The sequence below is a fragment of the Saccopteryx bilineata genome, chromosome 12 (assembly GCF_036850765.1).
Source record: "Saccopteryx bilineata isolate mSacBil1 chromosome 12, mSacBil1_pri_phased_curated, whole genome shotgun sequence".
Taxonomy (NCBI): domain Eukaryota; kingdom Metazoa; phylum Chordata; class Mammalia; order Chiroptera; family Emballonuridae; genus Saccopteryx; species Saccopteryx bilineata.
The window spans coordinates 20815729-20834140 of record NC_089501.1 but is presented as its reverse complement, the minus strand read 5'-3'; the positions used below and the strand labels follow the sequence as shown (position 1 = coordinate 20834140).

At 38.1% G+C, this 18412-nt stretch overlaps 1 protein-coding gene across 2 annotated transcripts in view; it reads right to left on the bottom strand.

Moving 5' to 3' along the window:
- Nucleotides 1-18412, bottom strand: part of NKAIN2 (sodium/potassium transporting ATPase interacting 2) — a 1024603-nt gene that overhangs the window by 151389 nt on the left and 854802 nt on the right. For both annotated transcript variants that reach the window (XM_066247954.1, XM_066247955.1), the window contains exon 4: nt 9956-10156. In XM_066247954.1, the coding sequence (XP_066104051.1) occupies nt 9956-10156 (201 nt within the window). The remainder of the gene's footprint in view (nt 1-9955; nt 10157-18412) is intronic.

The following is an 18412-nucleotide window of genomic DNA, read 5'->3' as shown; positions in this document are numbered from 1 at the left end:
AACAAAACTTATTTTGTTTTTAAGAAATCTGTAGTAATATTTTTGATTCAAGTACATGTAACAAAGAATATCTACATGACTGCCGTGTCACTTCAGAATGCAGCGGCAGATGGTTGGTTATCAGCTCATGCCATTTCCCCACGTCCCGTTTAAACCAATGCAAGTCACCACATCAACTTATTATTTACTACTTCAATAGCTATATCCAAAGCTACATGAAAATCAGGACCCACATCTTTGATAGTGTAATCTTTGTCCATGAATAAGCATTTCCAGGTTGAAGAAGTCAAGTGCAATGAGAGCAGTAAGTCCATTCCCTCTCATACATGCACCACACACAGCAGCAACATCCAAATAGATACTTTTGCACATTCCCAACACAACTACAAATCCACTTGAGTAAAAGCATTCAAAGTCGTAAAAATTTCTTCGCTAATGGTACTCTTAGGCAAATCTTAACAAGCCAAATGGCAAATATTTTATCATTAACTGGGAATAATTGGAAACATCTGTGACTCCATCTGAAGGTACATATTTTGTCTTCAAAATAGTCTTACCACAATCTGAGATGATTTCCATATTTCACAAGCTCTGAAAGGTACACATTTTCCTTAGTAGTAGGAATAGATATAACTGAAGGATGAAGCTGGCAGTAAACCTATGCACAGCACCAGGTATTAGAGCCTATTCTAAAGTCTTTCACGACTGCGCTGCTAGTTTGTATATGGTTTCTAAGCCAATATGAATATCTGCAGAAAATAGTGAGTTTATTCACATTTCCATCAATATCCTCTGCTGGTATCCTAAAAATCTTAGTAATCAATCTTATTAAACCAATAAGAACTTAGAAGTGTGTCAGAATGAAAAGAAATCAAGGAAATAAGAGGAAAATACCCCCAGCAACTTTGATTGAAATTTATATTAAATTTAGAGATATGGGTCCTGTGGAAGGAGATAAAGAAAGGAGGGATTATTTTTCTTTCCAGTAAATTAGGTGGAATCTTAATATATATTTTAAAATATAAAGTAACTTCAATTATTGCAATAAATGCTTTTCCTGAAAGCTTCATTTATTTACATCTCTTTGTAAAACATCCTTCCGTTTTGTCGTGTTGGTTACAGGAAGTGAGGTATAACGTGTGCATAACAAAAGTGAGGCACAAGCACCTCCATTCCTTCACCCATGATAGACATAGCTAACCAGTCATGGCATTCTTTATCATTACAGAACTAGGAATTTGGGGGAACCTCAGGAATCCACTACTCATCAGCAAGATCTGGCATGCACGTTGAAACCTATATCCTATCATTGGTGCCAGAGAAAAACTTAGGTGAGCATGCCCATCCTCCCTATTTACTAGCTAGGATCACTTGGAAAAGGCTCCAACCCTCACGAGACTGTCACACAAGTTAAAGGATTTAATTCCTGTGAACATATTTTGTAAACCGTGCAGTTGCAATCACACATGTAAAGAAATGGCTTAATTTAATTTTTTGTAAGGTGAACAAGGCCATTTCTCTAGTTCATTTCCTCCCTGGCTCTCCCCATTTGTATTTATTTTGTATATGTTATAAATGTGGGTTATTGTTTTTTTATTTTTGTTTTCTTAAAACTGCACACCTGGATTCCTTTTGAATGTGCTATCTATCGGATACTAACTAGAAGAAAATGCGGCTGGAGGAGGAGAGTGCTCAAAATCTCACACCTGGCTCATCATTATGATGTTCTGGCAGTCCTTTCTGCTCGGCTGGAAGCTGTGTGATTAATAGCCCCTCTTCCCAATTATATGAATAACTCGTCTTCTTTTGGCTGTAGACAAGCAATATCTTATGTATGTGCAATGCAAATGCGGGCTTTGTGAATGTTAATTTCAAAATCGGCTAGGAGTTGATTGGCAGAAAACCGAACAACGGGGTGACAGACATGCCAGGGGTCAGGAAGCTGTGAAAGAAAGGCTTAGTGAAGGTGGAGAAAAAGAACTAGAGAGATTTGGAGTTAATCAGGGACAGTCGCTGGAAGAGCAGCAGTTTATGAAAGCAGATCTGAGCCAGATATCCTGGAAGAGAGGGCAGCTTCAAAGACTGATGAAAACAATGAGAAGAGCAAGAGTTTAGCTGACTTGACAAAAAGCAGGATGGAACTAAGAAGCCATGATTATGCAAAAAACTGCACAAACTGGATTTTCTGTCTATCACATGCCTGAGAAGTGCCTTTTTGCACCTGGTTGGAATCCTTAGGAACCTCACCTCCTTTTTGACTGTGACATCCTCAAGGTCAGGGATCCTATCATTTGTTTCTCTAGATGCCAACGGGGGTCAAACACTCAGGTAGTGTTCAATGGACCAAACTAAACTGAATGTGAGGTTGTCAGGTGGATGATTAGGGTAACACAAAAATAGGAGGAGCACAGATCCAAGACACTATTTTATCTCTTAATCATGATACAGAATAATCAGAATGAGCACAGGAAAATGTAGTTGGAAGGCTTCCATTAACTAGGTAAAGAAAATTGTTCAAGGTAAGCATCATTTTGATTTGCATTCAAAAACTGGTTAAGATTTGCTAAGTTTCCAGCACAACCGATACTTTTAGCCCAAGGTTGGCTAGACAAAAGCAAGGCAAAAGACAGAAAGTATGTTGAAACTTCCAGCAATTGTCAGGTACACTGTTACTATTATTATCTCAGAGATAATTTCATTAACTAGTGTCACCCCAATAAATTCAATTAAAAAGAAAAAAAATAGCCCTGGCTGGTGGCTCAGTGATAAAGCATCAAGCCAGCATGCCAGAAATTGTGGGTTCAAACTCTGGTCAGGGCATGTATAAAAAGCAATTAATAAGTGCACAACTAAATGGAACAACTAAGTGAAATGAGTTGATGTTTCTTTATCTCTCTCTATCTTCCTTGCCTCCTCTCTTTTCCCTCTCAAATCAATGGGAAAAAAAATTTTTTTAAAGGAAAGTATAAATTAAAATAATAAATTACTCTCAGGTGATTCATAGTCAGCATTGCAAAAGAAGAATGCCCTGAAGAGGGCAGTGGAGTATGAAAGCTATACTCACCTCCTCCCAGGACCAAGCTGGAATTACATCTACATTGAAGATCAGTCATCCTGAATATCCGGCTAAAGACTAGCTGAGGAGTCTTATGACCAAGGATTCACAGAGAAAGCCACATCGAGGCTGGTAGGAAGGGTAGAGATGCAAGACAGGCTGGCCCTGCCCTTATGTATGGTGGCTGAGGTTCCCGAGAGGTATCTCAGCTTTGAAGGGGTTGCATCTAAGAACTCGGGGCCTAATCCCCAAACTGGGTTCCCCAGCCTAGAGTACCAGAGCCTAGAAGAGGCACCCACATAACATTCAGTTGTGAAAATACCGTGTTTCTGTCCACTAAGGAGAGATCACTGGAGACACAGGCGCCCTCTTAAAGGACCAATGCACAAATTTCATTTGCAGCCACTCATCCTGGGCTCAGGAAGAGGAAGGCTGGAGCAGACTGGAGCTGTGTGAAGAGAGTCTGGGGTTTGTGGCTCTGGGGAGAGACACCAGTGGATAGCCACCAGGATGCATGTGCTGAGTCATTCTCCAATTCCACGGATGCCATCATCTGGGTGGAGCACTCTACTCCATGCAGCATCAGATTGGGAAAAGCAATTGCCCCACCCTCAGAACTCCCTTTGGCCCACCTTGTGGAGCTTAGGTTCTGCTGAGGAGTCAGGGTGTAGGTCTGGCCTGGTTGTAGAGGTCTAGACAGACTCAGGAGATGTCAGTGACTCTGGTCTGGCTTTGTGGTGGAGGCCACTGACCCTATTTTTTCATAAACCTGACTGCTGTTCCTCCTTCCTGGGAGATTTTTTTGTTTTGTTTTGTTGTGTTTTTTTTTTGTATTTTTCTGAAGCTGGAAACAGGGAGAGACAGTCAGACAGACTCCCGCATGCGCCCAACCGGGATCCACCTGGCACGCCCACCAGGGGGCGACGCTCTGCCCACCAGGGGGTGATGCTCTGCCCCTCCAGGGCGTCACTCTGTTGTGACCAGAGCCACTCTAGCGCCTGGGGCAGAGGCCAAGGAGCCATCCCCAGCGCCTGGGCCATCTTTGCTCCAATGGAGCCTCGGCTGCGGGAGGGGAAGAGAGAGACAGAGAGGAAGGAAAGGGGGAGGGATGGAGAAGCAGATGGGCGCTTCTCCTGTGTGCCCTGGCCGGGAATCGAACCTGGGACTTCTGCACGCCAGGCCAACACTCTACCACTGAGCCAACCAGCCAGGGCCTCTTCCAGGGAGATTTAATAGAGCCAACCTAATGATTTTCAGCAGACCCACCCTTCTAGCTCTGGAGGTCCTACTGGCCTGACTCTTAATAGCTCTGCCTTGCTAAGGTCAGGGCAAAATCCTGGTCAGATTGAGTCATGTGGCTCTGGGTCTGGAGCCACACCCACAACATTCTGTCAAGCCCAGTGTGCACCTTCCACTCATGGAAAGTTCACTAGTCACATCTTCCCAAATCTACCGAATGCTCTTTCAGTAGGCAGCTGGCAGGTGGAGGTAGCTAGAGGCTGATCTAAGGGTTCCATGGGACTTATGCTGACCCATCTTGGTGATGATAAAAGCCAAACTTGGTGAGCAGTTTAGTCCTTCCCAGGTGTATCCAGGCTCAGCATAGGCAGCCACAAACTGTGGATTGCTTATAACTACAAATAAATTGCCAAGAGCCAGGTACAAATACATTTGCCAATGGTCTGCACTAGAGTCCCTCCAAAGAGGCTCAGAATCAACACACCAAATGGACAGATTCAGACAATATCAGAGCAAGATCCAATAATCTTCACAAGCATCAAGCATATCCAAAGAGTGACATTGGCAGGCATCACACCCTGCTGAGGTGAATTCTACTTTGTGAGGTCAGTACCTGCACAGCAGCTCATACACCATGGCTCACAGTCAGCCAGCCTGAGGGTTGATATCATGTACAAATGGGCCAATAGCAATCAAGATCTAGTTACAATTGGAGGGCCCATGTAACCTACACTAGGGACATTCCTAGGTCAGGTGATCAAGGAGACAATGTCACAAGGTCCCACAGGACACCTACTATAGAAAGCCACCTCATGAAGAATGGGAGTCATAGAAGATCTATTTAATACACAGAAACATGCACAAAGTGTCAGTCAAAATGGGGAGTCAAAAAAGCAGTTTCCAAATAACAGAACTGGAGAAATCTCCAGAATAAGAGCTGAATGAAATGGATATAAGGAAATGATCAGCTATAAAGTTCAAAGTACTAGCTATAAGAATTCTCAACAGAATGCAAGAGGACATAGAAACTTTAAAAGAGAAACAGTCAGGAATGAAACCATAAGTCTGATGTCAAAAATACACAGGAAGGAATAAATAGTAGGTTGGATGAATAAGAGGATTGAATCAAGTGATCTAGAAGATAAGGTAGATATAAACACCTAATCAGAGCAGCAAAATTTCATACTCAATGAGCAAAAACTACACGCATTTCCCTTAGGATCAGAAACAAGACAAGAATGTCCAGTTTCACCATTCTTATTCAATGTAATACTAGAAGTCCTATCCACAGAAACCAAACAAGAAGAATTTTAAAAAGGCATCCAATTTGGAAAAGAAAAAGTAAAGCTGTCATTATTTGCAAATAAGACATTACTGTATATGGAGAATCCTATAGGCTTCACCAAAAAAAACTACTAGAACCGATGAATAAATTCGGTAAAATAGCAGGATACACAATAAATATCCAGAAGTTAGTTCCATTTTATATACTAATAATGAACTATCAGAAAGAGAAACTAATGACAGCAAACCCATTCACAATTAGTTTAAAAGAATAAAATATCTAAGAATAAATTTACTGAAGTATGTAAAAGACTTGTAGTCAGAAAATTATAAGATATTGAAAAGAAATTGAAGAAGATACAAATAAGTGCAAGCATATACTGTGCTCATGGATAGAAAAAAATAATATCCTTATAATGTCTATAGTGTTCAAAGGAATCTGTAAACTCAGTACAATTTCTATGAAGATACCAATGGTATGTTTCACATAACTAGAACAAAAATTCAAAGATTTCTATGGAACCAAAGAAAACCCCACATAGCTTCAGTAATCTTGAGAAAGAACAAAGTTGGAGGAATCACACTACTTGATATCAAACTATATTACAATGCCATATTAATCAAAACAGCATGGTACAGGAATATAAATCAATTGAACAAAACAGAGAGCCCAGAAATAAACCCACTTCTTTATATTCAAGTAATATTTGAAAAACTGGCTAGAACATATAATGGGGTAGATAGTTTATTCAACAAATGGTGTTAAAAAAGTTGGGAAGATATGTGTAAAAAATTGAAACTGAAACTACTTCTTACATCACATACAAGAATGAAGTCAAAATGAATTAAACACTTAAATGTTAGACTTTAAAACCATAAAAGTTATAAAAGTAAAAATAGGCAGTAAAATCTCAGATCAAAAATTTCTCTTATCAACATGGGCAAAGGAAATAAAAAAAATTAACAAATGGGACTATATCACACTAAAAAAGGAAAAATCAACAAAATGAAAGGACAATCCAATAAATAACAGAATATATTCACCAATATACTCTGATAAGGGCTTAATAATCAAAATTTACAAAGAACTTATACTATATAACTTAACACCAAAAACTAAACCATCCAATTAAGAAATGGGCATTGATCTGAATAGACATTTCTCCAGAGAAGACATACAGATGGCCCATAGACCTATGAGAAGATGCTCTATTTCACTAATCAAAAGAGAAATACAAATTAAAACCATAATTAAATATCACCTCACACCTGTCAGAATTGCTATCATCAATAAAACAACAAACAACTGTTGGCAAAGATGTAGAGAAAGGGTGGGTGGTATGGCCACTGTGGAAAGTAGTATGGAATTACCTCAAAAAGTTAAAAATGAAACTGCCTTATGACCCACAATTTCATTTCTGGAAATATATCCAAAGAAACCCAAAACATTAAGTCAAAAGAATATCTATAAACCACTACGTTCACTGGAGCATTATCTACAATAGCCAAGATTTGGAAGCAGCCCAAGAGCCCATCAGTAGATGAAGGGATAAAAAAGCAGTGATACATTTATACAACAGACTACTATTCAGCCATAGAAAAGGAAATCTTACCTTTTGTGAAAGCATGGATAGACCTGGAGATTATTATGCTAAGTGAAACAATCCAGTCAGAAAAAGGCAAGTACCATGTCATTTCACTTATATGTAGAATATTATGAATAAAATATACTAACAAACAAAAGAGAAAAAGACTCATAAATATGGAGAACAGACCAGTAGCAGTTAGAATGTATGGGAGTTGAGGGGGGGTGTGTGGTGAAGAAGGTGATGGTATTACCAGTAAGCAAAGACAAACTTATAAACACAGACCATAGTGTGGGGACTGCAGCAGGGAATAGGCTGGCGGAGAAGGGTTGACGGGGCAGAGACAGTGACGGAGGGAGACTTGACTTTGGGTGGTGAACACACAATGAGATTTACAAATGATGTATTGTAGAATTGTACACTTGAAACTTAAATAATTTTATTAACCAATGTCAAACCAATAAATTCAACAATTTTTTAAAAAACAAGAACAACACCCTCTGGAAAGAAGAACAGGTAGGTGGAAAGGGGAAAGGTAAAAATGTCACCCTGTGAAAGCTTGTTCATATTATCTCTACAGTCAGTTGGGGTAATGTAGACAGAACTTAGAGCCAGTAACTTGAAATATCAGTTACGTTACGTCTGCTCTTAGGGACACTCTATCCATCTTTTTTGCACTGTAGCTACTTTGCCTATACAGATGGTTTTTACTTAAGTAAAAATACTTTTTTGGGGGCACTCTGTTAGCCTCAACGTATGCTTCCATTCCAAATATATTTTTTCAGAAAATTGCACGTGTGCCAAAGTCTTACGTGGGATTTAATGAATCTGTGAATTATACATATATACATTATTTCAACTAATCCTCTAAAATAGTCACATATAACTATCCATGCATATAAACTCTATCTTTATAGCATCCTTGACACATAAATGGAAGCTTTCCAAAATGTTTGGTTACAATACAAAAGGATGTTCCAAATGAAGGAATATTTTATGTACAACCTCTCTCTAACACATATATAAAGATGTTTAATCTGTCCTCTAAAACCAGAAATATTTTTACCCCATGTGAGAATGAATACTTCATCTGAATGGAATTTAAGTAATGAAATGACTACTTCCATTACATCAAATCTAACCTTTATTTCCAGATTATCAAAATGAACAGTTTTAGAATTTAAACATATTAAAGAAGGGTTTTTAATTAAGTAATGTTTTGGGTTGGACATTTTGAAAGAGAGCGCTCAGCAGTTTAGCTAAGAACATAATTCAAACAGTGTGGAAGTTATTTATACTGGTTTCTGACTATCTGCAGGTTTCTCTTCTCTCTGGCGATTTTATGATGGTGTAGGAAAATGCGACCAGTTCTGGACAATGAACTGTGAACAGTGAGCTCCTCCTCCCATGGAGGAACATTTTTTGCCCCAGATGTATCTTTGCTCTCTGGCATGGCAACCCATGATGACTAATCGGGGATGCTCGACTGCCTGGTCTTCTTAGTGATGGCAACGGGAGAACTTCCTGCTCACTCAGAAGAGTCAACCTTTGTGGTTGTCTTAGTCACAAAGATTTGGAAAGTGTCTACTAGCACAGAATACTTAGCCTACTGCAGTTTATAAATTTATATATTGTAATTACAAAACTTGTATATAGATTAAAATGTATGTATTGTATAGTTATATGTATATTCCTTATTTTTAAAGATCCAGTAATCAAATGTATTAGTTATATATATTAGTTGTATAATGGAATGCATACACATAGAATTTTGAAATTCCAAAAGAATTTTATGTGAACTAATTGGTGCCATTCTACCCAGAACCAGTCAATGTCTTGTTACTTAAGAATTGTGAAATAATACCATTCCCAAAATGATTAGCTAAAGAAAAAGGTAAAAAGTATATCCCTACCTGTATTATTTGTTGTTAACAATTTTAAAATTATACACATTAGTTGCAGAACTATGTGGAGTCTGAGAAAAATATATTTGGATCAGTGCATATACAGCTATAATAAATAAATAGAGACATCTATAATAAAGTTGCCATAATTTTATAAAATCCCCAAAATTATTCATTTAGCTTTAATAAAAGTTTTCCCTGATAAAATGGTATGTTATATCTTATCTCATTGTCATAGTGATACAATGTAAAATAATATGTTTTATATAGCAAATACATGTATTATACATATATGTTCTACAAATACAAATGATCAGGAGAGTCCTTTATCAGTATAATACTGTGAAAAAGGAGGGGATGATTGTTCTAGAACTCAAATTTATAGAAAAGCTGAATTATTTTGAAATGAGGGAGGGATGAAAGGTGATGGATGGTACTTTGGGAAAATCTAGGAAGAAGGAGCTAGGGTAAATGGAGAAGGTGTTTTATGACCAGTACATGCAGAAAGAAGAGAGGGTTAGGGGAGGGATATTTATTAAAATCTTATAAATGTAGGCATAGGCAGCATGTTAATTGTCAAAACACTGACCTTTTCTTTAAGAATCTTTGGAAAAGTCTACCAAAAGCCAAATAATCAAACCTTAACTTGTTGGATTTCTTATGTAAAATGCTGAAGATACTAATGTCTATTTAGTGATTGCTGAAAAGAATCAACATACTCAGTCCAGGGCAAGGCTTAACCTCTAAATCCCTATTAAAAGTTACATTAATTAAGAAAAAGTAAACAGCCATATGTTAATTGCATATTCCATTCATGTGCATTGAGACTGCACAGAAATAAACAATCCCAGAAGAACTAAAAAAAATGGTTGACTGTCAACACTTACTGCGAGGACAATCTGGAGGGAACTATGAGCCACTTCTATGTACTGATACTCCAGAAAACATCCTGAGACCGTGATGTAGCGATGGTCTTCTGGGGCCCAGTCTGGGGCAGGTGTCACTGATGTCACCGTACATCCTGGTCCATTCTCCATCCACCAAGATCGGTGCATTGAAATATTAAAAGTCAGGATAAGGTCTGTTTCCTGCAAGAAGGCAATTTATAAGGATAAGAATTACTCCATAAATGAGTAATTGAGTTGGCTTACTTGGACTGACTTGTTCTGAGTTTCCCATTTGGAAATATGGGTTCCCCCCACTCCAATTACTATATTCTATAGCATCTAAAGCAGCGGTTCTCAACATGTGGGTCGCGACCCCAGCGGGGTCGCCTAAAGCCATCGGAAAATACATCATGCATATCAGGTATTTACATTCCGAATCATAACTGTAGCAAAATTACAGTTATGAAGTAGCCACCAAAATTATTTTTTGGTTTGGGGTCACTGCAACATGAGGAACTGTATTGCGGGGTCACGGCATTAGAAAGGTTGAGAACCACTGATCTAAAGTAAAACTATCAGTTCTACCCAAAATTTATATAACCATGGATTCTATGAAGGTTTACCTGACTATACCAATATAAATGAAAATATTTATTAGTAAAATTGTCAACAACTTACATTAATTGTAAAATGGAAGCACCTTTACCTCTTAGGACTTGTACATATTACAATGCATGTAATTTAAACTATTTTGACAAGTGAAGTTCATCTTATATTAAATCTATTTTTCTCTTCTCAGAAGAGTCACCTTTTCCCATTTTAAATTTTAAGTTGTACTTCAATTCAGCAAAATTTAACATAATGTACTGGTTGATGCTAAATTTTGTAAGGCCTTTAGTTAAAAAGAACATAATACTACTTGTTTTTCTCCCCCTTCCTATTATCTTAGCAATATTTTTCAGGGTCTTTTTAATCTTGTCTGTTTGTACTATAAAATTAGCTATAACATTTCTTAAGAAATATTATTAGCAAACTCTTGCAAGGTAGAAATAATAAGTAAAAAACTCCTTAGACAGAATTCAGCATGCACATACAATAAAAGGCATAATTTTTATACTTAATTTATAATCCCATATACAAACATGGAGCTATCAATAGTACATGGACAAACTCTTCCAGGAAGAAAACGGTAGAAAGAAATGCATCAAATACATTCTATTATTTCAGCAAGTCATCAGGGAAGATGAATTCTAACAGAGAGGGTCAGTGGTGAGAAAAAGAAATTATTTGAACTCAGTGATAGAGTTGTAAGATAATAGATAACCAACCATCTCAGTCCAAAATGAGTTGCTAGATTAACTAGGTAGATCTTGCATAGTAAACACCTTAAATCAGATTTTGTGACCTTGAACCATTCACTTACCCTGAACATGAGAAAGTGTTGAGCTAAAGTGAACAGTGAACTTGAAGATTAGAAGGGGGATTCTTCAGTAGAGAGCTGTGCTCTGAGTCTCATCATCTCCATTAGGTGGTGATGGGAAGAAGGTAATCTCTATGGACTAATCCCCTGACCATGTCCTCTAGTACTTTTCCATTAGCTTACCCCAGCACTAAAAATTCTCTCAACGACTGCGTCAGTGGAATGGAGTTCAATTTTACTTTTCTATTGCACTAGTCTTGGATAAAGTCCTTGCCTGTTTAACTTGGAGTTGAGCTCAGCTGTATACTCAAATCTCTGTTTCCTACTGCAATAGTTAAAAATTTGTCTTGCCATTTTTAACAAGTGTCCAGCATAATTTATTTTTAACTGCTCTCATTTCTTTCTCTCACTTGGTTTGCTCTTGTGTTTCACAGAGTACATAATTAACCAGTTTCTTAAAGAATAGGTGAATAATTTTAAGTCTCAAGTGTTTTCATTCTACTTTATATTAACTGATTGATATTTTGCCTGGATATATGTTCCTTGGTTGAATATTTCTTTCTCTTATAACTGAGTAGGTATTTCTCTATTATCTTTTAGTTTCTATTAATACAATTAAGAAATATGTTATCATTTTGTTTCTTGCAATTTTTATGTAACCTGTTTATTTTTCTTTTGTTCTCATGTATCTTTTTGTTTAAATAGTGATATATTTCAAAAGCATCAAAAAATTTAGAGGGCATTATAATAATATATTATAACCACTTAGCTTCAAAAATCTTATGTTATATTTGCTTGAAGTCATTTTTTAAATAAAATTTTGTATATATAAATGATATTTATTTTTTATTTCTCCTAAATATTATTTCCCTCTCTCCTTCTTCACAGATAATTACTATCATGGTTTTGTGATTATTATTCTCATGAAAGTTGTTGGCAGTTTTACTAAATATTTACATATTTATTAATAATATAAAATGCTGCTTTTTAAGTTTTAAAATGTATATATACTCTGAACTTATTTTGATTCCATATGATAGTTTTGAGGATTATCCAAGCAGAAAGTATTTTTAGCTTCAGTTTCTGCAATTCTTTTTTTTTTAATTGAGAGAAGGGGAGGCAGAGAGACTCTCACATGTGACCCCGTGGGATCCACCCAGCAAGACTTCTGTGGGGTTATGCTCTGCCCATATGGGGCCATTGCTTTGTTCCTCAGCAACTAAGATATTTTAGCACCAGAGACAGAGGCTATGGAGCCTTCCTCAGCCCCTGGGAGCCAACTCTTGGAACCAATTGAGCCATGGCTGTAGGAGGGGAAGAGAGAGAAAGAAAAAGAGATAAGGGGTAAGGGTAGAGAAGCAGATGGTCGCTTCTCCTGTGTGCCCTGACTGGAAATCAAACTTGGGACATCCACATGCCAGCTGATGCTTTACCACTGAACCAACTTGCCAGGGCAGTCTCTGCAATTCTGTAAAATAGTACTTTGATTTTTTTTCTATTTTAATTTGTTTGTTGAGCTCCCAGAGGGCCTTTCCATCAAGGAGCCTTTCCTTTCATTAAAAAACACATATTGGCCCTGGCCGGTTGGCTCAGTGGTAGAGCGTCGGCCTGGCATGCAGAAGTCCGGGGTTCGATTCCCGGCCAGGGCACACAGGAGAAGCGCCCATCTGCTTCTCCACCCCTCCCCCTCTCCTTCCTCTCTGTCTCTCTCTTCCCCTCCCTCAGCGAGGCTCCATTGGAGCAAGGATGGCCCCGGGCGCTGGGGATGGCTCTTTGGCCTCTGCCCCAGGTGTTAGAGTGGCTCTGGTGGCGACAGAGCAATGCCCCGGAGGGGCAGAGCATCGCCCCCTGGTGGGCAGAGCGTCCTCCCCTGGTGGGCGTGCCGGGTGGATCCCGGTTGGGCGCATGCGGGAGTCTGTCTGACTGTCTATCCCTGTTTCCAGCTTCGGAAAAATACAAACCCCCCCCCCCAAAAAAAAAAAACATATATATGTTGCATTTTATCTTTAATTGTTCCCTCCCTCTACTGTTATAACAGGAATTTCTTAAGTCAGACATTTGACTTCCAGATTTAATCTTTTACATTCTTATCTTTTCTTTACTATTTTTCATATTTCTATTTGTTTACTCTTTTGTAGATTTTCCTTACCAAGTCTTCCCAGTCTCACATTAAACTATATCTTTAATTTTTATTATTTTGAACACTTAAGAGTTATTCTCTTTAATTATTGCTTTTGTATAACTAAGACACTTGAATTTTTTTGTCTATGATATTTCTTAGTTCTCTGAATTATTAGTTTTAAAATTTTGTTTTCTACATTGTTCTTGCTTTATCAAATTTAATTATCTTACTATATAAAAATTAGATTAATAAATATTAAAAATATTTTAACAAATAATATTAAAAATCATTATCAAGGGTCTACTATGTGCCAAAGGCAAGACTCCGACCCTTACGAGCATTCACTTTAAGGTGGAGAAACTTTATAATAAATATATAAGAATATAAAAATATCCATGTGGTGATTAATATATCATATAAAGAAAAATAAATTCAAGTAAAGAAATCGCATGACAAACAATTGGGTGGTTGGGCAAGTGTGACATTATTGTAGATATAATGGTAAGAAAGATATCTCTTATTAATTTGTATTTGAATGAGTCCAGAATAAAGTGTAGGAGTGAAGAGATCAAACATGGGGAAGTGCATTCCCAGCAGAAGGAACAGCTAGTGGGAACATCTTGAAAATTTTCTTTTATGTTTCTTTTTGTCTCTGACTTTATTGTTGGAGCTTTTCCTTAAAAGTCTGGTGATTGTTGATTGTTGTTTCATATCAAAGAAAAAAAACTAGGACTTGCTTAGAAGTTTTTTTATGTGTTAATGAGCTCGTTGGCTGGTATCCTTCACATATGCCGACTAAACATGCTTTCTAAATACTAGATCTGTGGGAATCTGTAGAACTTTCCTCTGGGTCTTCTTGTTTACTTATGGGATAGAGACCAGACTGCAGTATTCTTGGGTTAAACTGAAAAGGAGTTGGTGGTCTTGCTAAACAGTATGCAGATTTTTCTATCAGTATGCAGATTTTAAATTTAATCCTCATATTATCAGAATTTAGCCATGCCTCATTGTGCTGTAATAGTCTCACCTATCCAGAGAAAAAAATCTGGTTGTATAGATTAAAGAAAGAGTTTGGGACAGTCTAACTGCTCCTTGAACAAATTATTTAATCCATTCTCCTTTTCAGTCTTTATCTCAGTCCTCTAATGCTTCCACCCTTAAATCTTGACTTGGTGAGGGTTTGACAGGTCAAATCTGTACATTGGAACTCTCCTCAGCATGTTTATAGTTTTTAGGGTTTTTTTTTCACTCTGCTAAATCACTTGACAATTCTGCACCCACTTTTTAGCTTTTGAAAACTGTTGAGATGTATTGTCCATTTTCCTCTGTTTGCTATTCTCATTTTACTGTGGGTTTATTAGTTTTTATTCTTTAATATCACTTGGAGAAAATTCAGAAGGGAATGTAAATAACTGCCCACTTTCAGCCAGCCATCATTAACTAGGTGATTCCTGCCATAACCCTGTATCTTATTTACCTCTTGTAGATATTTAGAGACAAGGCTCTCTGTGTCTATGCATATTGTGAACACTGAGGATTATGAAGAGCTGCTGGTGGCTACCTGGGTCAAATAAAAACAAAAAAGAACAGAGCCTGCCAGCCATCTCTTCACAGGAACCTCACAAAATTGCACTCCAAGGAGAAACCTCTGCACCAGTGCCAGTACCATTTAACTGCCTGCCTGCACTGTGTTTCTGCCTTCTGAGTCAGACCTTATAAAGGAGCTCATGGGGCCCTGGCCAGTTGGCTCAGTGGCAGAGCCTCCACCTGGCGTGTGGCAGTTCCGGGTTTGATTCCCAGTCAGGGCACACAGGAGAAGTGCCCATCTACTTCTCCACCCTTCCCTCTCTCCTGTCTCTCTTTCTCTTCCTCTCCCGCAGCCAAGGCTCCATTGGAGCAGAGTTGGTACAGTCGCTGAGGATGGCTCCAGGGCCTCCTCCTCAGGCACTAGAATGGCAGAGCAATGGCCCAGATGGGCAGAGCATCACCCCCTAGTGGGCATGCCGGGTGGATCCTGTTGGGTGCATGTGGGAGTTTGTCTGACTGCCTTCCCACTTCCAACTTCGAAAAAAGACAAAAATAAAAAAAGGAGCTTATAGGGTTCTATTTCAACCAATAGGATTAAGGCTTTCTTCCTTCGTTCAGAGCTGCACAGCTCTGACAAATCAGAGTGGCTCTATTCTGACCAATTAGGGACCAGGGGCGGGGATTTCTGTCTATATAAGCCAGCTCCTCTCTGGCTCTTAAAAAAAAGTTTTAAGATAAAACTTTTATAATTACTTGTTCATATTAGTATAATGACAAAAAATTGTGACAACATATTTATTCATCTCTCTTAATAAGTCTTCAAAAAGTTCAGCTTAAAGGACACCTTTCTTGGTCATAACATTTTTCAAAATAACAGGGTCTGATGTGTTGTTACATGAAAGCTATTATTAGCACTAAAATGTAGTTTCTAACAAAGGCTATATGTATTCATGTCAACAGAAGAAGCCTAATTGCTCACTAAATAATAAGCATTTGATTAAAAAAACAAACAACGTTGGCAAGTAAATGAGAAAATGACACTAATAACATCTCACAATTTCAATAAAAAGCTAAAGTTTATTTTCACAGGTTACGGCATTTAAAGAAGCTCATACTAGCATGTTCCTGTTCTGGCAGTAAACAGTGGAGGCTGTGCTGTGGACTTCAGAAGGGGAGGGTGAGAGTGAGAAATTTTGAGTTAACAGTTTTGAAAATCAGACCTTGAGCAGATAGATCATGCTCAGGAATTTCTGCTGAATTTAAAAGAGAACTTCAAGGAGACCTTTTAATTGTTTGTTTTACAATCAAGAATTTATATTTTCTCAGAGTTCTGGAGTATTATCTTACTTCTTCTTTTGAAATAATAATATTAAAAATTGATACACTCCCATTTCTAGACTGCTTAGTTACTATCTGAAAGGCTACAAACCACACTTCTATGTAATAGCAATTAAATTATAGTCATTAGCTTAGTTATAGTAGCATAGTTACTAATAAATATTAATTATTTGTATAACATATGCAAAGCACTCTACCAGGTCATAATGATGCAAGCAGATAGAAAATGTTATCCCCAATATTATAGGGCTTATTATCTCTGTGAAGGATAAGGTATAAAGATAAAAATGTAAGTATAGGCCCTGGCCGGTTGGCTCAGCGGTAGAGCGTCCGCCTGGCATGCGGGGGACCCGGGTTCGATTCCCGGCCAGGGCACATACAAGAAGCGCTCATTTGCTTCTCCACCCCCCCTCCTTCCTCTCTGTCTCTCTCTTCCCCTCCCGCAGCCAAGGCTCCATTGGAGCAAAGATGGCCTGGGCGCTGGGGATGGCTCTTTGGCCTCTGCCCCAGGCGTTAGAGTGGCTCTGGTCACCGCAGAGCGATGCCCCGGAGGGGCAGAGCATCGCCCCCTGGTGGGCAGAGCGTGGCCCCTGGTGGGCGTGCCGGGTGGATCCTGGTCGGGCGCATGCGGGAGTCTGTCTGACTGTCTCTCCCCGTTTCCAGCTTCAGAAAAATACAAAAATGAAAAAAAAAATGTAAGTATACAAGAAAGCATTGGGTGAGTATGTAATGAAAGGTATAGACAATCTACTAGTTCTCAGAGAGTGTGATGGCTAGGGACTCTGGTGAGATATCCCCCCAGGGATTGGACCTCTAGCTGGAGCCTGAAAGAAGGGACAGGCGTGGATAGGCCAACAGTCTAGTGGGGTGAAGGGGCATTTTAAGTAGAATGGAGCAAATAATCAAAATTATAGAGCTAAGACTACTTATATATTTATGGACTTATTAGTAGCCTTTATTTTATGACAGTTTGTAAGAAGAAGTAGTATAAAGTAGCTTTCAAAAAATAAGTTGAATATAGAATGGGGAGAGATCTAAATGCCCAATCAGACATCCTGGCTTATGTAATGAAAGATTTTTGATCAATGACAAGACACTGGCACTGTCAAATATGAACCAAGAGTAATTACAATAAACATAATCAAGTCTCCCATGGTACTGGAGTGGACAGTGCAGGAAACACGTGGTAAGCCTAGCGCAACTGTCATTATGGAGGTGATGACACAAATGCCATAAAACCCAAATGCTTGACCTTAGTCACCCCAGACTATTCTGCTGAGTTCTATACTAGGCCAGAGAGGTTAGTACCAGGACCACTGCTTTCAACACTCACAGAGTAAGAATGGGAACAAGTCAGCATTCTTCTTACCTTCAAAAATACTTCCGGTGATGATATTAGAGGAATGCCAAGCAAGCCCATTTAATGGAAAGAAGCAATTTTTAACTACAAAAGTAGTCTGGGAGGTCAAAATATTTATATTAATAAAACATATATTTAGTTATTAGGACTGAGAGAAGTAGTTAGGAAACTGTGATAGAATGATATTCTGCAATGAGCTGAGGAGGCAGGAGTTGGGATAGTGGGGAAGACTGGATTTGACACCAAAATTCACTTTTCTTTCTGCCAATAAACTAATTTATTTATCACCAATATACACTGGGTTAAAATTTACAGTATCACCAGAAAGCATTGTATTATATCTCATTGCTAGTATCTATTTGTGAATAACTAATTCATAAGAAACCCAGAAAAATTCTTTAAAATCATCATTCAAGGCTTATTTTTGGCTGGTGAACTTAATATCCTAACCCTAAATATAGCTGTTGTTTTTCTATTAATACATTCATAGACCTATGCAAACCTGCTTATACATATAAAAACCCCAATGTTAAATTTATCCAGCTGCCCTATGAATCAGTGAAAGCAAATCATACTGTTCAAGGTGCTAGAAAAACGGAGCTGAGAAAATATGGTTTCAAAAATATAAGCAAAATCACAAATGCACTTGCACAGGTTGTGTGAATGTTGCATATATAAGAATGTAGCCCA